We start from the raw sequence: 22,761 nt of genomic DNA on the forward strand, positions 1-22,761 counted from the left end.
TAAGCAGGGTGACAATATACAGCCTTGATGTTCTCTTTTCCCAAGTTTGAACCAATCTATTGTTCCATGTTCAGTTCTAACTATTGCTTCTTGACTTGCATACAGATATCTCAGGAGGCAGATAAGGTGGTCTGGTATTCCCATGTCTTTTAAGAATTTTCCACAGTTTGTTTTGATCCACACAAAGGCTTTAGCATAGTCAATGAAGCAGATGTTTTTCTGGAATTCTCTTGCTTTTTCTACGATCCAGTGGATGTTGGCAATTTGATCTCTGGTTCCTCTGCCTTTTCTAAAACCAGCTTGAACATCTGGAAGTTCTCTGTTCACATACTGTTGAAGCCTAGCTTGGAGAATTTGAGCATTACTTTACTAGCATGTGAAATGAGTGCAGTTGTGCAGTAGTTTGAACATTCATTGTCATTACCTTTCTTTGGGATTGGAATGAAAACTGACCTTTTCCAGTCCTGTGGCCACTGCTGAGTTTTCCAAATTTGCTGGCATATTGAGTGCAGCACTTTCACAGCATCATCTTTCAGGATTTGAAATAGCTCAGCTGGAATTTCATCACCTCCACTGTTTTTGTTCATAGTTTTGCTTCCTAAGGCCCACTTGACTTCGGACTCCAGGATGTCTGGCTCTAGGTGAGTGATCAGACCATTGGGTTATCTCTTTCATTGCCAGGCAGGTTCTTCACCTCTAGTGCTACCTGAAAAGCCCAAAGTGTTAGTTGCTCAGTCTTGTTTGACTCTTTGCAACCCATGGACTGTAACACACCAGTCTCCTCTGTCCATGGAATTCTCCAGACAAGAATACTGGAGTGGGTAGCCATTCCCTTCTCCCAGGGATCTTCCCAGGGATCAGAACCAGGTCTCCTGCATTGCAGGTGGATTCTTTACTATCTGAGCCACCAGGGAAGCCCTAATATGTTTATGTTTATATTTTAGTATTTATATTAATTCCTTGATATTAATGAAGTCCTATGCATATTGTTGCTAAGGATCAGAAGGCTGATGTCTATAGCCAAGTTATTTTTTTTTAATTTAGCTTTAATCTGAGCTCATTGTAAATTCACTTGAAATTGTAAGAAATAATGAAGAGAGATCTTGTGTACCCTCCAATGGTAGTGTCTTCAAAATTGGAACCGTACCACAACCAGGATTGATATTGATACAACCAGTGTACTGCTCCTAATTGGACTCTCCTTTTGCCTGTGTTCATTTCTGTGTGTGTATATTTAGTTCAGTGCAGTTTTGTCACATAGATAGATTAGCATGTTCCCCATCAGCTATTATCATAGGGCCTTTACAACCCTGCTCACCAAGTGGAAACGATCCTTCCTGACCTCTGGCAACTACTGATCTCTCCAATGCTCTAGTTCTGGGCGTTTCAAGATTGAACTGTACAGTATGCAGCCTTTTGACATGGACTTTTTCCTCAGCATGATCCCCTTAAGGGTCATCCAAATCATTGCATGTGTCTGTAGTTCTTTCCTTCTTATTACTGAGTAGTATGAATATACCATAGTTATTTATTCATCCATTTATAGTTAACTATTCATCATTCATAGTTAACTGTTCATCCATTGAAGGGCATCTGGATTGTCTCTAGTTTTCTGCTGTGAGTAAACCTACTATGAACTTTCACATACAGGTATTTCTGTGACTATAGGTCTTTATTTTCCTGGAATAAGTGCCCAAGTGTGTGATTACTGGATCATATAGTAGTTGCATACTTAGTTTTTGTTTTGTTTTAAAGACTGTGTATTTTTTAGAACAGTTTTAGGTTCACAGCAAGATTGGGAGAAAGGTACAGGGGTTTCCCCTATATCTTCTGCCTGCACACATATATAGTCTCCCTCATTATCAGCATCCCTCATTCAGATCAGATGATCAGTTGCTCAGTCACGTCCAACTCTTTGCGACCCCTTGAATCGCAGCACGCCAGGCCTCCCTGTCCATCACCAACTCCCGGAGTTCACTCAGACTCACGTCCATCGAGTCAGTGATGCCATCCAGCCATCTCATCCTCTGTCGTCCCCTTCTCCTCCTGCCCCCAATCCCTCCCAGCATCAGAGTCTTTTCCAATGAGTCAACTCTTTGCCTGAGGTGACCAAAGTACTGGGGTTTCAGCACAAGCTGGAATCAAGATTGCCCGGAGAAATATCAATAACCTGAGATACGCAAATGACACCACCCTTATGGCAGAAAGTGAAGAGGAACTAAAAAGCCTCTTGATGAAAGTTGAAAGTGGAGAGTGAAAAAGTTGGCTTAAAGCTCAACATTCAGAAAACTGACCTTTTCCAGTCCTGTGGCCACTGTTGAGTTTTCCAAATTTGTTGGCATATTGAGTGCAGCACTTTCACAGCATCATCTTTCAGGATTTGGAATAGCTCAACTGGAATTCCATCACCTCCACTAGCTTTGTTCGTAGTGATGCTTTCTAAGGCCCCCTTGACTTCACATTCCAGGATGTCTGGCTCTAGGTCAGTGATCACACCATCATGATTATCTGGGTCGTGAAGATCTTTTTTGTACAGTTCTTCTGTGTATTCTTGCCATCTCTTCTTAATATCTTCTGCTTCTGTTAGGTCCATACCATTTCTGTCCTTTATCGACAGAAATGGTATGGACCTAACAGCTGTGGCTGTGCGGGCACTGGAGGGCCTAGAGAAGCTATCCCACGTTGAAGGTCAGGAAGGGCAGCGGTGAGGAGATACCCCTCGTCCAAGGTAAGGAGCATTGGCTGAGCTTTGCTGGAGCAGCCGTGAAGAGATACCCCACGCCCAAGGTAAGAGAAACCCAAGTAAGATGGTAGGTGTTGCAAGGGGGCCTCAGAGGGCAAACACACTGAAACCATACTCACAGAAAACTAGTCAATCTAATCACACTGGGACCACAGCCTTGTCTAACTCAATGAAACTAAGCCATGCCCATGGGGCAACCCAAGATGGGTGGGTCATGGTGGAGAGATCTGACAGAATGTGGTCCACTGGAGAAGGGAATGGCAAACCACTTCAGTATTCTTGCCTTGAGAACCCCATGAACAGTATGAAAAGGCAAAATGATAAGATACTGAAAGAGATACTCCCAGGTCAGTAGGTGCCCAATATGCTACTGGAGATCAGTGGAGAAATAACTCCAGAAAGAATGAAGGGATGGAGCCAAAGCAAAAACAATACCCAGTTGTGGATGTGCCTGGTGATAGAAGCAAGGTCCGATGCTGTAAAGAGCAATATTGCATAGGAACCTGGAATGTCAGGTCCATGAATCAAGGCAAATTGGAAGTGGTCAAACAAGAGATGGCAAGAGTGAATGTCGACATTCTAGGAATCAGTGAACTGAAATGGACTGGAATAGGTGAATTTAACTCAGATGACCATTATATGTACTACTGTGGGCAGGAATCCCTCAGGAGAAATGGAGTAGCCATCATGGTCAACAAAAGAGTCTGAAATACAGTACTTGGATGCAGTCTCGAAAACAACAGAATGATCTCTGTTCTTTTCCAAGGCAAAATGTTCAATATCACAGTAATCCAAGTCTGTGCCCCAACCAGTAACGCTGAAGAAGTTGAAGTTGAACGGTTCTATGAAGACCTACAAGACCTTTTAGAACTAATACCCAAAAAAGATGTCCTTTGCATTATAGGGGACTGGAATGCAAAAGTAGGAAGTCAAGAAACACCTGAATAACAGGCAAATTTGGCTTTGGAATACGGAATGAAGCATAATAGAGTTTTGCCAAAAGAATGCACTGGTCATAGCAAACACCCTCTTCCAACAACACAAGAGAAGACTCTATACATGGACATCACCAGATGGTCAACATCTAAATCAGATTGATTATATTCTTTGCAGCCAAAGATGGAGAAGCTCTATACAGTCAGCAAAAACAAGACCAGGAGCTGACTGTGGCTCAGACCATGAACTCCTTATTGCCAAATTCAGACTTAAATTGAAGAAAGTAGGAAAAACCACTAGACCATTCAGGTATGACCTAAATCAAATCCCTTATGATTATACAGTGGGAGTGAGAAATAGATTTAAGGGCCTAGATCTGATAGATAGAGTGCCTGATGAACTATGGAATGGGTTTCGTGACATTGTACAGGAGACAGGGATCAAGACCACCCCTATGGAAAAGAAATGCAAAAAAGCAAAATGACTGTCTGGGGAGGCCTTACAAACAGCTGTGAAAAGAAGAGAAGCGAAAAGCAAAGGAGAAAAGGAAAGATATAAACATCTGAATGCAGAGTTCCAAAGAATAGCAAGAAGAGATAAGAAAGCCTTCTTCAGCGATCAATGCAAAGAAATAGAGGAAAACAACAGAATGGGAAAGACTAGAGATCTCTTCAAGAAAATCAGAGATACCAAAGGAACATTTCATGCAAAGATGGGCTCGATAAAGGACAGAAATGGTATGGACCTAACACAAGTAGAAGATATTAAGAAGAGATGGCAAGAATACACAGAAGTGTACAAAAAAGTTCTTCATGACCCAGATCATCACGATGGTGTGATCACTGACCTAGAACCAGACATCCTGGAATGTGAAGTCAAGGGGGCCTTAGAAAGCATCACTACGAACAAAGCTAGTGGAGGTGATGGAATTCCAGTTGAGCTATTCCAAATCCTGAAAGATGATGCTGTGAAAGTGCTGCACTCAATATGCCAACAAATTTGGAAAACTCAACAGTGGCCACAGGACTGGAAAAGGTCAGTTTTCATTCCAACCCCAAAGAAAGGCAATGCCAAAGAATGCTGAAACTACCGCACAATTGCACTCATCTCACACGCTAGCAAAGTAATGCTCAAAATTCTCCAAACCAGGCTTCAGCAATACGTGAACCGTGAACTTCCTGATGTTCAAGCTGGTTTTAGAAAAGGCAGAGGAACCAGAGATCAAATTGCCAACATCTGCTGGATCATGGAAAAAGCAAGAGAGTTCCAGAAAAACATCTATTTCTGCTTATGGACTATGCCAAAGCCTTTGACTGTGTGGATCACAATAAACTGGAAAATTCTGAAAGAGATGGGAATACCAGACCACCTGATCTGCCTCTTGAGAAATTTGTATGCAGGTCAGGAAGCAACAATTAGAACTGGACATGGAACAACAGACTGGTTCCAAATAGGAAAAGGAGTACGTCAAGGCTGTATATTGTCACCCTGTTTATTTAACTTCTATGCAGAGTACATCATGAGAAACGCTGGACTGGAAGAAACACAAGCTGGAATCAAGATTGCCCGGAGAAATATCAATAACCTGAGATACGCAAATGACACCACCCTTATGGCAGAAAGTGAAGAGGAACTAAAAAGCCTCTTGATGAAAGTGAAAGTGGAGAGTGAAAAAGTTGGCTTAAAGCTCAATTCAGAAAACGAAGATCATGGCATCCGGTCCCATCACTTCATGGGAAATAGATGGGGAAACAGTGGAAACAGTGTCAGACTTTATTTTTCTGGGCTCTAAAATCACTGCAGATGGTGACTGCAGCCATGAAATTAAAAGACACTCCTTGGAAGGAAAGTTATGACCAACCTAGATAGCATATTGAAAAGCAGAGACATTACTTTGCCAACAAAGTTTCGTCTAGTCAAGGCTATGGTTTTTCCTGTGGTCATGTATGGATGTGAGAGTTGGACTGTGAAGAAGGCTGAGCTCCTAAGAATTGATGCTTTTGTACTGTGGTATTGGAGAAGACTCTTGAGAGTCCCTTGGACTGCAAGGAGATCCAACCAGTCCATTCTTAAGGAGATCAGCCCTGGGATTTCTTTGGAAGGAATGATGCTGAAGCTGAAGCTCCAGTACTTTGGCCACCTCATGCGAAGAGTTGACTCATTGGAAAAGACTCTGATGCTGGGAGGGATTGGGGGCAGAAGGAGAAGGGGACGACAGAGGATGAGATGGCTGGGTGGCATCACTGACGCCATGGACGTGAGTCTGAGTGAACTCCGGGAGTTGGTGATGGACAGGGAGGCCTAGCTGGCGTGCTGTGATTCATGGGGTTGCAAAGAGTCAGACACGACTGAGCGACTGATCTGATCTGATCTGATCCCTAAATCATTGATTTTGTGTGAGGATGGTTGGGGACCATCATTTTTATTTGAAAATTGGGGGGACTGTCTTTTTTATATTAAGACTAACATAGTACTATTAAGATTTGACTATAAAATTCAAGTAGTTTATAGTATTTAAACAGTACAAGAGAGACTTTAAGCAAATTTTGTGCTTGTAATGGGCATGCCCTTAGCCCCCTAATATGGGAGTTCACGCTTCTCTGCCACGAGGTGTTTTCTGGAAAAAACTCCAAAAAGCACCACTCATTCACTTGTCCTAATTAGGTCCCTCCTAACATTTGTGTCCTTTCAAGACTATGCAGATCTCTTGTCATTTATCCAGGATAACTGGATCCACAGCCTGTAAGCATTCTAAGCGTTTTTTCTCAGATACTTTGCTTTATTGGAATCTCTGAAGAGCCTGGTGTTTGAGGGGTATGCCTTTCTCCAGGCCAATACGGTAATGCAGCTTGAGATATCCCCATCTTGTAACAACCATTCCAGAAAAAAAGTTTGGTTGCTTAATCCCCTAGCTTGTTTTTTCAGGATTTGTCCTTCCTTGCTGTTAGTGGTATAATTGCTTGAAAACAGCTACAATTCTCAATTCTCAATGGGCTACCATAGACATTTGTTTCAATGCAATTTTGTTTGGCCAGTGTTAATGTCCTAAAAGACACTAAAATCAGGAAATGTTTATGAGAGAGTAGGAGCCGCCTAGCACCTACTATCTTCACTCATTCGTTATCTGCCTGCCATTTGTGACCTCTAGTTTATGCTTTTGTGATTTCTTCTGCCTGTAAAGCATATTTTGACTCTGTGTATCTTCAAGTTTATAATTTTTCAATCTGATTTCTCATAACCACTCCTATCAAGGTCCTAGGTCCCACTGTGATTGAAAACAGCCAGTTCTCTCACCCCTAACCCCTCGAAGTATGTGTTTGTTTACCTAAATTTATTGGCATTCACATTTTAGTTTTGTGTGTTGAAATGATTGAACCTTTCGCAACAGCCCTTTTTATAGGTTGAAAATAGTTGAAATAGCAGTTTTATTCTCACTTGTGGTAAAATTTAAGAACTTAAGATGAATAGAAATATTATTACAGAATATTTTATATATAAAAATCTCAATAGTTTTGTTGGGAAGAAATGTTGTAATTAAACTAAAAAGTAAAATAAGCACAATGGAATTCATCTTTGAAGGAGAATGTGAAAACTAATTTCTGCTTTGTGACAGACAAAATATACCAGACAATTAATGAGATGATTTTATTCAAGCTGATGCAACAGCTGCCGCCACCGCCGCCAAGTCGCTTCAGTCGTGTCCGACTCTGTATGACCCCACGGACTGCAGCCTACCAGGCTTCTCTGTCCATGGGATGCAACAGGGAGAATGTTTATTAATGGGAACCTCTCGAAGAAGGAGAAAATATGGAGTTTATAAAAGTAGGAGGTCAGTAAGGAAAGGTGGAGGTGGGTCCTGTCACCAGTGGTCAGCCCTTCCTTGGAACACAGAAGGTGTAGCGCTTCTTAACCATGACTGCTTTCTAGAAGCACAAGGCTCAGGTCAATTTTAACATTGCCAGACGGAACAAGGTTACTGCTATTACCATACTTATGTTTATAAACTGTGTGAGATATGCACCATAGAAGTTTGTTTTATAACTTTAAAATCTATAGGATTCTTAATATTTCTGCACTAAAGGACTAGAACAGCGCAGCTTTGCCTTATAAGGGTGACCAGGGGTTGGAAGTCCTTTGAAACAAAGCAAGGGGAAGAACCCACTGCAGAGGGAGGGCGGAAGACCAGGGGCAGGCCAGCGGCCCGTGGTCAAAGTGGGACCCAGTGAAGGAGACCGCGCTCCCTCCGAGACTGCTTCTGGTGAGGAGGGAAGGGGTGAAAGATGGGCGTTTGTCAGTGGGCCAGGCTAAAGGAGAGAATTCCATGGGTTTTGTTAAAGGATGCATTTTAAAAGGACAAGATCATGACCCATATAAAATGAAGGTGGAACGAATTTATTTAACTAATTAAAGAACTAGCCAAATGTCACAACCATTTTAAAAGTTGATGAACTGTGAATTTATATAGAGAAGGAATATTAAAATGAGTTTACAGATGGAAGCAAAACTGGGTTTTCCCACTACAGGGAGGGTTACCCTTTCACCAGACAATTGTGGGCATGTCCATAAACAAGAATTATTTGCATTGCTATTAGTTACCTATAATTTACCAAGGTGTAAAATAGTGTAAAGAATATGCCTGCCAATGCAGGAGACACAGATTGGATCCCAGGAGCAAGAGACCCTGGAAAAGGAAATGGCAACCCACTCCAATATTCTTGCTCTAGAGATCCCATGGACAGAGGAGCCTGGTGGGCTGCAGTCCATGGGGTCACAGAAGAGTCTGACATGACTTAGCGACTAAGCAACAACAACAAAACAGCTCAAAGGCAGTGAAAAGACCAAGCCCCATCGGATCAGGTAATTCCCAGCAGCCCCATTATTCCGTTGGAAGGCTATTCAGTAATCTCTCTTGCTCACGCCACGGTCTTTAGTTTTTCCTAGCCATGCCTGCTCTGTAGTAACTACATGCTTTCTCTAATAGTCATCTGTCAGTTGTTTACCCATTTTTCTCCTTAAAAGCCATGTCTGATTTTTTCCTTTCTTTCTGGTCTCCATCAGGTCAGAGGAGCCTGAGACATCCAGGATATATAAGTTTATAACCAACTACAAATACAAATTAGTTTCCTCATGTTTGGATTGCTTTTGCTTAATATCCTATCTTTTTCTTGGGATGGCATTAAAATTTTTTTAACTTAATGTTATGAAAATTAATATTGAGAGTGCCTTGGACAGCAAGGCGATCAGACCAGTTAATCCTAAAGGAAATCAACCCTGAATATTCATAGGAAGGACTGATGCTGAAGTTCCAGTACTTTGGCCACCTGATGAGAAGAGCCAACTCATTGGAAAAAACCCTGATGCTGGGAAAGATTGAAGGCAGGAGGAAAAGTGGGTGACTGCGGATGAGATGGTTGGATGGCATCATTGATTCAGTGAACATGAGTTTAAGCAAATTCTGAGAGATGGTGAAGGACAGGGAAGCTGGCATACTGCAATCCTGGGGTCCCAAAGAGTCAGACATGACTTAGAGACTGAACAACAATGTTATTAATTTTAAGTTGGGAGTTAATCAGCATAACCATAATAATTTGGCCACATAGCCATAATAATTTGGCCACATGGTATTCTACAGAGAAGGCAATGGCACCCCACTCCAGTACTCTTGCTTGGAAAATCCCATGGACAGAGGAGCCTGTTAGGCTGCAATCCATGAGGTCGCTAAGAGTCGGACACGACTGAGCAACTTCCCTTTCACTTTTCACTTTCATGCATTGGAGAAGGAAATGGCAACCCACTCCAGTGTTCTTGCCTGGAGAATCCCAGGGACGGGGGAGCCTGGTGGGCTGCCGTCTGTGGGGTTGTACAGAGTCGGACACAACTGAAGTGACTTAGCATAGCATTCTAACGTTAGATTTTCATCTGCAAGTTGAAGGTGAAAGTTAATGAATTTGTGTTATGGGCCAAGTGGTTCTCAACCTAGACAATTTTGCCCTACCCCCAACCCCCAGGGCCTGCTACTGACATCTAATCAGTAGAGGCCAGAAATGCTGCTAAACTTCCTACAATGCATAAGACAGCCCACCAAAGCAAAATTACCCAGTTCTTACTGTTAATCACACCAATGTTGGGAAACCCTAATAGCCCATTGAAGAAGGTTAGAGGAAAGCTGAAGTTTTTGCTATGATAAAACTAAAAATAATTTTATGGTCTTAAATCTACATGAAAAACATACATTTTGTTTTTATACATTAAAAATAATGTTATTACCAATTTTCCATATTTAAAAATTACGCAGTCAGTATTACCTTTAACTTGAGAGACTAAATAAATAGAAAGAGACGCTTTTCCGTTAGAAGGAGAGGATGAGAGAATTGAGAGAGTGGCATTGGAACACCTACATTAACAAATGTAAAATAGCCAGCTAGCAGGAAGTTGCTAGGTAACACGGCCTAGAAGGGTGGCTGGGGTAGGAGGTTCAAGAGGGAGGGGATATTTGTATACTTATGGCTGATTCACATTGTTGTACAGCAGAACCCAACACAACCTTGTAAAGTAATTATCCTCCAATTAAAACAGGTGCCTTTCCTTTGTAACGTGTATAACACTTGCACTTTTAAAATTACTTTTCCTATTTTAGGTTTTACCGAAGAAACATCTTAGAGATTCATCGCATTTCCAAGGTTAACATTTACAATTTGGAGTTGTTGACCTTCTTCTAAGAAAGATTTTGGCCATCAAAATGAAAACTTTCTTTGAAGCTTTAGAACAATTATACAAGAAGGTACTTCTTGGAGCCACACTTGAAAATGACAGCCATGATTACGTCTTTTATCTCAACCCAGCATTTTCAGATCAAGATTGTTCTACAATCACCTCCTCAGAATGCTCAGACGCCCCCGATGTTCAGGACAAGCAGGACCCATCCTCTGTCAGTTTGTCTACCTTTTCTGTAGCACCTATGTGTTTGCAGAGACATTCTCTGATGAGCAGTACCCGAGAAATAATGCTCCTTCAGTTAACAGTGATCAAAGTGATGATAACCAGAATATTGTCTGTGGAAACTGAATTCCATGCAAAGGAGAAATACAGAGATATAATTAAAATTCTTTTAAAATCATCTGACATCGAATCTCAATTGGTAAGCCCATTGACTTTTTGTGTTTTGTGTTTTTTTTTTCTTTTTTTAAGATCTAGATTTTTTTAAATGAAAGTTTTAAAACAGTCAGCAACAGTAGGTAAATGTATTTGTTTGCCTTTAGACCTGTATGTTCCAAAACTCGGAAAAATTGTTATCTCACATGGCTGCAAAGTGTCTTGCACTAATTCTGTATTTCCAACTGAAGGAAAAGGTAAGATAAGTAGTCAAATTATGTTACTATTACTTTTATATTTTCTTTAAAATTGATCTCTGGCATTCAGTTTTTTATCAATAAAATATTTGCTCACATAATGTGTAAATCCACAAAAGTATAAGTATAGAATAATATGTTGGTGACTTATTTCAAGGATTAGAGTCTTAAATACATTATAAATCATTACACATAAGATTCTCAACTCAAAAGATAGACTGCAAGTCACAGAGTCCATATCTGTTCAGATTCTCAAAGGAGTAGGTGGGCCTCCTTCTTCCCTTCCAAAAACAAGGCTTAGGAGCCCCTGCTTGAGTCTAAGACCATTTTCATAGGTTTAATATAAATTCTAAGAGTGGTCCTCAACATAATGAAAAAATATGAACAAATTAATCATTTTTCTCTTATCTCTGAATTAGTTAATAAATATATCTAAACATTTCCTGACTTCTTTTAGCTATAATTGCTTGTTCCTTTCTTAAAACAACATTCTTTCCTGAATACAAAAAGGTGGTATGTACAATAGAAAATTTGGAAAAAGAGAAAATGGATAAAGACCAAAATAAAAATTTCATATCATTCCAGCCACCAGAGATAATAACCACTGCTAATATTTAATGTTCTTAGTTTTTTATTTCTATGGTGTATTAAATTTCTTGACTTAAGGAATACTGGGATATTTATGTCCTTGTTTTAGCAAATATTATACTTTTTTTTTTGGAACGAAGTAAACAATGTTGTGTAGAATTGTGTATTTAATAGATAATTTGTAATGGCAAATAAAATGTTGTATTACAACTTACTACTTAAAAATTTTTTTCTCACTTATAGATAACATTGAGTAATTCCTGGATTTCTTTTTGCCAAAAAAATATTTCTGAATATTCTGAAAGTAATAAAGTAGTATACTGCCTCTGGATACTTACCTTTGTAATTAAAGAAATCTTTAAAGATACATCTTCACAAAAAACAGGTATGAACTATGTTCCCCAATAAACAATTGTCGTTGTCTTGTTCCCAGGGAGCATTATATTTTTATGAGTAAAACTTATTTTACAACCTCTAATTGTTTTGAAGTATGAAAAACTAAAAAACCGTGCCCCATAGTATTTGATTGAGGATACCTTTTTAAAAGGAAAAATATAAAACTTCACTATTACTGGATTTCCCTGGTGGCTCAGATGATAAAGCATCTGCCTACAATGTGGGAGACCTGGGTCAATCCCTGGGTCAGGAAGATCTCCTGAAGAAAGAAATAGCAACCCACTCCAGTGTTCTCACCTGGAAAATCCCATGGACGGAGGAACCTGGAAAGCTATAGTCCATGGGGTCGCAAAGAGTCGAACAAGACTGAGCGACTTCACTTTCTTTTCACTATTGTTAAAAATTGAAATTAAAGCTTTCCATTTTTGTATGTCCTTTGCATAGTCTGATGTTACTGATGTTTGTAAAATGGATATTAGCCGTGATTATTAGCTGTTGGCATGTTTATCTTCATTTGTTTGTGTTAGAGGTGAATAATCCAAACCATTTTTTCGCCTTACGAAGTGATGATGATTTTAAAAATTGAATTGTAAAATTGTGTTTTAAGAAAACTTTGTTTTTCCTCTTGCTTATAATTACTATTTTTATAATTGCAGAAATTCTAAAACAGTTCCTGACTCCTTTTGACACTCTTTTTGAAGTCTTTTACAATTCCTTATTTTCTCAGCATTTTGAAAACCACCAAGATGCTTCTAAACTAATAAACAGTTTGATATGTTTCCTGGAATTGCTTGAACTTCTTATAGCCTCCAGAATCTACCTGAAGTTACATTTCACTTGCCAGAGGATTTTATTTTTGAAACCTTCTTGTGTGTTTGATGTTATTACCTGGCCTATTCAGGCTTTTGTCAAAAGGAAGTTGATCATCTTCATCAAAAAGTGCCTTCTGTGCAAAGTGGGTGAAGACCTTTGTCGGGGATCTGTCCCTGCCTTCATGCCACCAGATAATCCTTTGGACGTGGACCTGTTAGCTTTGGCCAGTGCTGTTCTGCAAGCTGTGAATTTGGGTTTGTTGAGGACGTTGTCTGTCTGTGGAAAACGTTCCTGCTTTGGAGGTGGTGAAGTCCTAGCTGGATATGAGCATGCCCCTGGTCCAGATCATGTGATTCTTAGAGCATTGAGCTTACTTATCATAAGATCCTTAGAAATCAAGTTTCAAAATTGTGCTTCAGCAAATGAAATGAAAGGTAACTTTCTGAATGCCTTTTGTATGTAAAGTAATGGATAATTATATACAGAAGTAAAATTATTCCTAATTATCAAAGCTCAGGATTGTAATTTCACTAACTTAAGTTGTATCTTATTCTAGTTATAATTTATTAAATTTTCTTCCAATAAAGATAAAAAGCTAGAATTGTCTTTTAAAAAGTTTCAGTTTTGTGTGCTAAACTGAATTTGCATAGCGTAGTTAATAACTGTAGTTAAAAGAAAAAGATTGTTGAGTCTCTGAAAAGTAAGCAATGTTAGTCAATTCATGTTCAGATACTTGTGGTATATTATTCATATTTTCCTTCACAAAATTGGTATATCTACTAATACAGAGTTTTGATAATTAGGAGTTGAATTAAACTAATGTAGGGTATAATCCTGTGCAGTTGTCATTTACAACACTAGATGGCGTTGGTTACATAAATCAAGAGATTTAAATTGCAGTTAAAACGCCTCAAAACCTTTTTGACTTTTGTGCTTAATAGTAGTACTTTCTTAAAGTGCTTTAAAAAACTTTAAACAAACAAAAATTTTTTATGCTGGTATTTTGAAGGCAAATTATTTTTGTTTGGTTGTATTGTTGCCTCTAGTACAAACACTGTGGCATCCAGTGAAGCAATTTCTGTTCTACTGTTCATTTATATGTTTTTAGCAAGAATTCATTTATATGTTTTTAGCAAGAATTCCGGAGAAGGCGATAGCACCCTACTCCAGTACTTTTGCTTGGAAAATCCCATGGACGGAGGAGCCTGGTAGGCTGCAGTCCATGGGGTCACTAGAGTCGGACACGACTGAGCGACTTCACTTTCACTTTTCACTTTCATGCATTGGAGAAGGAAATGGCAACCCACTCCAGTGTTCTTGCCTGGAGAATCCCAGGGATGGGGAAGCCTGATGGGCTGCTGTCTCTGGGGTCGCACAGAGTCGGACACGACTGAAGTGACTTAGCAGCAGCAGCAGCAGCAGCAAGAATTCATGTAACTTTTATTTCTCAGAGATACTAGCTATTCGACACTGTGGCAAATAGATGATCTGGCTACATATTTTAACTATATCCTACCAAGTGGGTCTTTTTTTTTTCTCTGAAGTTCAATTTCCTAATATACAGAGTAGAGATAATCCCTAACTCAAACTTTTGAATGTGTGAATTATGATAATGCATTTTAAAGTACTCTGCTGCTGCTGCTGCTAAGTCGCTTCAGTCGTGTCCGACTCTGTGCGACCCCAGAGACAGCAGCCCACCAGGCTCCCCCGTCCCTGGGATTCTCCAGGCAAGAACACTGGAGTGGGTTGCCATTTCCTTCTCCAATGCATGAAAGTGAAAAGTGAAAGTGAAGTCACTCAGTCGTGTCCGACTCTAGCGACCCCATGGACTGCAGCCTACCAGGCTCCTCCGTCCATGGGATTTTCCAGGCAAAAGTACTGGAGTGGGGTGCCATTGCCTTCTCCATTAAAGTACTCTAGATGTTATAAATGTATGTGAATAGGTAAGTTATTATAAATGCATTCATAAACTGTTGTTTTCTCTTTAAATTTTTCATGTTTTGAAGTTGATTACCAGAGGTTCATGTCTGAGTTACTGACCTTCTTAAAGCCTCACCTTCAGCCCTGTCTGCAATCACACAATCTCTGTGAGTGGTTGTCTAGGGTCTTCATAGAACAAGACGATGACATGCTGGAGGCTGCCAAAGCATCGCTGGGCATCTACCTGAAGTTGACCAGGTTTGTATATTTTAAAGTAATTATATTAACTAACATGGCCAGGAAAGCAGAAAACATTTTTAATAATGTATTGGACATACAATTTACTTTCCATCGTTAGGGGAAAAAATCCCTCACAATCTTGTGGTTTCCTTATAAGTTCCAATTCCTTTAACACTGCCCTACATGAAAATAGATTACATTTGAGTTCTCATTATGAAAACTTGAATGGCTAAGCAGATCTAGGAATTAGAACTAAACTGAGATTAGACAATATGGATTCTGGCTGAGTCTCCATCTTTGCTTTACCTGTGTGATCAAGAATAAGTTAATACCATTGTCTAAGTCATAATTTAATTGACATTTGAAACTCTTTTCACCCTTAAGACTAACTTGTCTGTATTGAACTTGTGTAAGGTGATTTTTGCCTTTGTAAAGCTGAATTCAAACTTGTAAGTAATCAAAGGAACTTTTAATATACAGTTGAATTGGTACTGATATCATCTTGAGGCAGATATCTGAAATTGATTATGAAGTTATGTTACTGATGACATTTTATACTGATCCTATTTCTGTTTATTAAAAGATCTGTACTTGGGTCATATCTTATGGCAAATGTCTGTAATTGGTTATGAAGTTAATAACTGATGACCTTTTACAGTATTTCTGCTTCTGCTTTATTAAAACCGTAAAGTATTTGCTTTATTTCCATTTCTTTCTTGGCTTCAGAGAAAGGGATTTCTTACTAATGGTTGTCGGGGTGGTGTTGTGCTGCCAGTTCTTACTTGTGTTATGACACTTCTGGCAATGCCTGCTTTCAGACTGTAAGTGTTTGGGGCCAATTTTCAAAAGGTTCTAATCAGGAATACAGAATGCATGCATGTGATTTAAATTAGGTCAGAAACGGTCAAATACAAATTCAGTCTGACTACACATGCCTTGAAGAATATATAGCCATATTCAAAGCTGACTCCTTATGCCTCAGGAAAGAGGAAGCTTCTGAAGTAAATTCATTTTGAATGTGAATTTCTAATTTTCTTGAATTTTGTGTGATCACAGAGGCCTGTGCTCATGTCATATGTATTTTTTTAATGTAACTGAATTGGTTAAGATTAATTGTAAATGATAGAAATCAATATAAACTAGTCTAAGCCAAAAAAGGAATTTACTTCCTGGGAATTCCAAGGAATCAAGTTTAGCATCAGGTGTAACTATGCATGACTTAAATCATGTCGCTGATTATTTCTCTTTGTTTCTGTCTCATAGCTTTGAATTCATTCTCAGGCAGGGCCACCAGCAGTGCCAGACTTACAGCAGCCTTACAGTTAAGATCTTTAATAGTGCCAGCAGAAATCCCAGAGGAGGTCTGATTAACCTGCATGGGTCACAGATTCATGTTGGAATCATGGTGGCTAGGACCATGGGTACTCTGATTAGTTAGCCTGGGTCACATGCCCACCCCTGCTGAGACAAGTGTGGAAGGAAAGGAAAGAGGTTAATTCCCACCTTACCATGTGGAATTAGTTACCTGTAGGAATAAGAGACTCTGATGTCAATAGACAGGAAGACAGAGGACGTTTGTTGGACAGATAAAAGCTAGAACTACCAAAGTCAAAGGATATTATTTATTTTATTGGATCAGGTTTGTATAGAGTTTGTAGAGAAAGAGATTGTTTTGAATTTTTTTCTTTTTTAAATAATGCATAGATTAAAAAATAATCTGGCAGAATTTATGGTATGTGAATTATATCTGTCAAAACATATTTATAAAGAGTCATTAATCTGGAGTGTCTGTTATTTTCAGAGAATGTGAAGCTACTGAAAGCTTGACCCAAGAAAAAGAAATGTGGAACCATCACACACATGAAAATGGCTATAATCCCCACTGTATTTTTTTATTTTTATTAAAAAATATAGGATTTGATTCTACTGTTCTTCTTGATTTTTTGATTTCATCAGAAACTTGTTTTCTTGAATATTTTGTTAGATACTTAAAATTATTGCAAAAAGACTGGGATAATTTTTTCACCATTTGCAACTATTTTGATGTAACTGAATCTAAAGATAACATACATATTTGTTGTATCTCCTCACTTATCCAAGGTAGAAAAAGCAGCGCAACAGAAGCTAGTCCTTTGGTTGTTGTTGGTAGTCACACAGATGCTCATTCTTGGGTCTCCTGGGCTTCTGCTGCTTCTTCTGAACCACTGAACCACGGTACAACGTTGGAGAAGGCCCACACCAAGCTCCAGGCTAATTGTCTTTCTACCCCAGGAGCTTCTCAAAGTCTGGTAGATTATGACAGCTCTGATGATTCTGAAGAAGGATCCACAAGCCTGTGTTTAGTAAACAGCAGGCTAACGTCTTCACACCAAGAAGCAATGAAGAAAACTCAGGACACATTTGGAGCAAGTGGGGATAAAAAAGAACTTGGCCCAGAGTCTCAGTCAAGGCCTCTGGTTACCGAAGAATCTAATACCCTGTTCTCTGTTTATTGTGACATAGCCCCAAATAACCCAAATAACACTGCTTCTGAAGTGGGAATATCTCACAGAACAGTAAAGTGCTTTGAAGAGCTACAAGGTGCCATTTACCGTTTGCAGAAGAAAAATCTGTTCCCATATAATCCAACAGCACTTTTAAAGTTGTTAAAACATATTGAGACGATATATAATAAAAGTATGACCCCTTCGTAAAACAGTGACATTTTATTTCCAGGAACTGTTTTTCCTTAATATAATTGTGCCTTAATGAGATAACAGTATCAAAAATAATAAATAAACCTCAAAAGAGTTTTCTAAACCATGCTTTTCTTTTGCCTTTTGGGAGCAGCCTAGTGACTGAAAAAGATAACATCAAATAACAAGTCACTTGATACAGTTGTACAACATTTGAAATCTATGATAGTTCAAACTTCCTCAAATTTGGGATAGTTATTGTATTAATTTCTTATTGATACTGTAACAAATTCTGACCAACTTGGTGGCTTAAAAGAACAGAGATTTATTCTTTCTCAGTTCTGGAGGCTAGAAGTTCAAAATCAAGGTGTTCGAAGGACTGCACTTTCTCTTAAGGCTCTAGGGGAGAATCTTTCCCTGCCTCTTTGTGTCTTCTGGCCATTGCTGTCAATCCTGGATATTCCTTTATTTGTAGCCACATCACTTCAGTCTCATTCTCTGTTATCACATGACGTTTTCCCTGTGTGTCTGCTGGTGCTGCTGCTGCTGCTGCTAAGTCGCTGCAGTCATGTCCAACTCTGTGCAACCCCATAGATGGCAGCCCACCAGGCTCCCCAGTCCCTGGGATTCTCCAGGCAAGAACACTGGAGTGGATTGCCATTTCCTTCTCCATCCCTATGTGTCTATCCAATTTCCCTCTTTTTAAGTATACCAGTCACTGGATTAGGGCCCAGTCTCATCCAGTATGACCTTTTGTTGTTGTTGTCTGTTGTTTAGTCACTAAATCATATCCCATTCTTTGTGACCCCGTGGACTGTAGCCCGCCAGGCTCCTCTGTCTGTGGGGGTTCTCCAGGCAAGAATCCTGGAGTAGGTTGCCATTTCCTCCTCCAGGGGATCTTCCCATCCCAGGGGTCACAACTTAGCCTCCTGCATTGCCAGGTGGAGTGTTTATCACTGAGCCACCAGGGAAGCCCCAGTATGAGCTCATATTAGCTTAATTATATCAGCAGGGACCCTATCTGCAAATAAGGTTGCATTCACAGGTCTGGGTAGGCCTGAATTTTGGGAGAGACATTGTAAGCCAGTATCTTTATTATTTCCCTTTGAGATGTTTACATGTAATGTGATATGTAAAAAACTTAAATCTTAGTGGTTTTTTATAGAGAAGTGATTAGCTTCATGTGTGTGTGTGTGTGTGTGTGTATATATATATATATGTGACCTATGAGAACACAAGTATATTCTTAAGATTTTTTAAAGATACTTTAAAAATAAATTTTTTCCTGTTTAAAATTGTTGTGAAATGAATAATTCTGTCTTTTAGAGAGGAAGCAGTAAATTCAAGTTTTCACGTCATTACAAGCATGCCTCATTTTATTGTGCTTCACTTTGTATTTTGCAGATGCTGCATTTTTTACTGGTTCAAGGTTTGTGGCAACCCTGTGTCATCCAAGTCTTTTGGTGCCATTTTTCCAAAAATATTTGCTCACTTTGTGACATTTTGGTAATTGCAATATATTGGTAATTGCAATATTTCACACTTTCTCATTATTATATTTGTTACAAATATAAACCTTCTAACAGATAAGGAGTTGCTGATTATGGATGAGCAAAGAAAGTGGTTTCTTAAGATAAAATCTGCTCCTAGTGAAGATTCTCTTAAGATTGTTGAAATGACAACAAAGGATTTAAAAATATTTTATAAGCTTAGTTGATAAAGCAGTGGCTTTAACATTTTCAGCATTGCTGAAGGCTCAGATGATGGTTAGTATTTTTTTAGCAATAAATATTTCTTTATTATAGTATGTAGGCATAATGCCATTGCACACTTACTAGACTACAGTATAGTGTAAACTTAACTAGTTTATATGTACTGAGAAGCCAAAAAGTCTGTGTGATTCCCCTTACTGTGATACTTGATTTACTGTGATAATTTGGAACTGAGTCCAGAGTATCTCCAAGGTCTGCCTGTGAGGGATTTGTATACTGAGAGTGTAACTGTATTCTGCTGGTGAGTCTGTCATTAAGGCAGTCTAAAATGTCATCCTTAAAACATTTTTAAATGATCCTTTTATAGATAAATATAAGGAGACTGAACCTACCAAACATTAAAATATATTTTAATGTTAGTCACTCAGTCATATCTGACTCTTTGCAACCCCATGGGCTGTATGTAGCCTGCCAGGCTCATCTCTCCATGGGATTCTCCAGGCAAGAATACTGCAGTGGTTTACCATTTCCTCCTCCAGGGTGTCTTCCCAACCCAGGGATAGATCCAGGGTCTATTGCAAGCAGTTTCACCACCATCTAAGCCACCAGGAATGCCTAAAATATATTTTAAAGGCTGTGTTAATAAAACAAATTAGTACTCATTCAAGTAGAAATAGGAAAATCAGTGGAACTAAATAGAGGATGGCTAATCATTATAAAAATGAGATGCTAATATTAACCAAAGAGAAATGCAGAGGTCAAAAAGTTTGGTAACAAAGTTGGGGGTATACATTGGGGTGGCTTCTTCTATGTGAAAAAATGTATCTTCCGCTTATAAAAGCAAAAGACTAGAAATATCTGGTTAAATGTCAAAATATATATACTCATAGTATATATGCTAAGTTATATATATACTTATGGAAAGAATGGGCTATATTCATGTTAAATGAAGCACCACAATAAAAAACAAAAGTAAATATACCAGTGTCCCATTTGTTTAAGGAAAGAAAGCAGGGAAGGAGTAATGCACGCACTTAACATATTTATATATGCTTTTCTGTGTCTATAGAAAGCTTGACTTCTCATTGTATATCTTGCTTTACTTTTTAACTGAATACTTTTTTTTTAATTAAAATTACTTTTTTAAAATAAAAGAAACCTGATTCTTTTGTTTTTAGGGGTACATAAATGCTAAATGCACTAAAAGCCATGCTTATATAGGTGTGTTTTTTACCTGTGTTTCTCTATAAGATTAATAAGGAACCGTCAACCCCTTGTTATATGTAAAATGAGAAAAAGGCAATCTCATGTGTATGCTGAGTGTTGGGATTTCAGAGATGCTGCATGTATAACTAACCTTTAGGTGTAAGTCAGTTTGTCCTGCCCTCACTGAAGCCCTAGTATTAGTGAGGATGACTGGTGCTAGCAGTGTGATAACTTTCCTGGCTGTTCAGAGTATCCAGAGCTGTCCTGAGTTAGTCTATAAGGGAAAACACAAAGCCAGTGATACACAATGAGTTCCTAGTCTGTAACTCCACCTCTTCTCCAAGTAAATACATATGTGCATTCAAGTGAGCACAATTTATTTAATATAAATTTATAAATCAATAAATTATGAATCTATTGTTTTAAAATAGAGACAGCAAAATACACACATGCTGCTGCTGCTAAGTCGCTTCAGTCGTGTCCGACTCTGTGCGACCCCATGGACAGCCCACCAGGCTCCCCCGTCCCTGGGATTCTCCAGGCAAGAACACTGCAGTGGGTTGCCATTTCCTTCTCCAATGCATGAAAGTGAAAAGTGAAAGTGAAGTCGCTCAGTCGTGTCTGACTCTTTGCGACCCCATGGACTGCAGCCTACCAGGCTCCTCCATCCATGGGATTTTCCAAGCAAGAGTACTGGAGTGGGGTGCCATTGCCTTCTCTGAATACACACATATATGACTTGACTTTTCACAAATAGCATGTTTATGAAACCAGTACCCAACTCAAGAAACATTACTGGCGCTCAGGAGTCCCCCTGGGAACCCTCTCTAGTCATAACTCACTGGTAAAGGAAACTATACCCTAAAATGAGACAACTAGATTAATTTTGCCTAGTTTTGTCTTTTATGTAAATAGATCATAGAGTATATGTTTTTTTATATATGGCTTCTTCAATGATATTTGGAACATGGTCTAATTTGTTTTTTAAATAATTGCCAAGTAGTTGCATTTCAGCTGTTACTAGTAACAAAATACTTACACAACTCCTTAAAATTGTAGATGGCACTCCCAGTGTGCCAGAATGGTGAAATTGATAGTGGTTGAAACAAAATAGAGACAAACAGGTTATACAGGACCTTGTGTAATTGGCCCCAACCTGTTTCTCTAGCCTCACCTGTGGTTCTCCCCCAACCCCCTGTCTTAGGAACACCGCCTTTTGCCTTATAAATTTGTCGAGCCCCATCTTTTTTTCTTTTGTTGTGGGTTTTTAAAATTTTATTTATTTTTTGGTTAAGCCCCATCTTAAATGTTGGACCTGTGAAAACTCCTCCACCTGTTTTGAACCATTAGCTCCTACCTGCTTTGTATTTTCTTCACTGTGTTCTTTCCTATATCATAGCATTTGTCACATTATGTTTTAATAGTTTTTCAACAGCCTCCATTTGGCATGTTCTTTTTACATTATCCCTTGTGAATAGCATCATGTCTGCCCCATTATAATAAACACAACCACAAGTGTTGAATAAATGAGAAGAGATCCTCTCCAAAGACTTGATAGTCTCCTGGGGCAGACAGGTGTGCAGAAACTTAAAATCTTTAACTTGTACATCAGTCACACTTTCCATATGCCAGCTGCTGTTCCAAGTGCTCAGATTATCCTTATAATAATAGGCAGGTATTATTATGATCCTTGTTTTGTAGATGAGATTAACTTGGTAAGGTGGTAGAATCAAAATAATGGATTTAGTCAGTCTAGTTCCGACCTCCTCTCCATAAATGACTGACTGTCTTCAAGCATGGGGTGATGCACTATTAATATTAACATTGTTGCTGTGAGTGCAGTGAGTGGTATGAAGAGAAGCCCTGCTGGCAGGCTAGCTTAGGGCCAGTTCATCCAAGAGCTTGTGTGCTGTGCTAAGGAGTTTTGACTGTTTTGTGGGCAGTGGAGAGCCCATGTGGTTTTCAAGTCAGTGACTGGTTTTGTGTTTGAAGAAAGTGACTTAAATAGCAGTATGGTACCAGTGGCTAGGCAGACAAGTAAAGACTGGAAAGAGTCCTGGGAACATCCAGCTGGCGTCAGGGACAATGAGAATGGAGGAGGAGGAGCAAAGCCTTTTTGCTGAATTCCAGCAGCAGGCCCCTCTGTCCACAGACTCATTAAAACATGAGTAAAGGAGCAGTGC

General features: G+C 39.1%; 1 protein-coding gene across 9 annotated transcripts in view; it reads left to right on the forward strand.

Annotated features, from left to right (window-relative positions):
- LINS1 (lines homolog 1) overlaps positions 1–17,784 on the forward strand; it is a 32,533-nt gene extending 14,749 nt beyond the window's left edge. For 3 of the 9 annotated variants that reach the window (XM_055555518.1, XM_055555519.1, XM_055555522.1), the window contains exons 2-7: positions 10,317–10,817; positions 10,939–11,028; positions 11,860–12,001; positions 12,669–13,259; positions 14,832–15,003; positions 16,787–17,784. In XM_055555518.1, the coding sequence (XP_055411493.1) occupies positions 10,419–10,817; positions 10,939–11,028; positions 11,860–12,001; positions 12,669–13,259; positions 14,832–15,003; positions 16,787–17,678 (2,286 nt within the window). In that variant the 5' untranslated portion in view covers positions 10,317–10,418 and the 3' untranslated portion in view covers positions 17,679–17,784. Of the gene's footprint in view, positions 1–2,617; positions 2,788–7,485; positions 7,509–10,316; positions 10,818–10,938; positions 11,029–11,859; positions 12,002–12,668; positions 13,260–14,831; positions 15,004–16,786 lie in introns of those variants that run through there. The other 6 variants (XM_055555521.1, XM_055555523.1, XM_055555525.1 and 3 more) reach the window with 6 other exon arrangements.
- The last annotated feature ends 4,977 nt before the right edge of the window (positions 17,785–22,761 follow it).

The sequence above is a fragment of the Bubalus kerabau genome, chromosome 19, assembly GCF_029407905.1.
Source record: "Bubalus kerabau isolate K-KA32 ecotype Philippines breed swamp buffalo chromosome 19, PCC_UOA_SB_1v2, whole genome shotgun sequence".
NCBI lineage: Eukaryota > Metazoa > Chordata > Mammalia > Artiodactyla > Bovidae > Bubalus > Bubalus kerabau.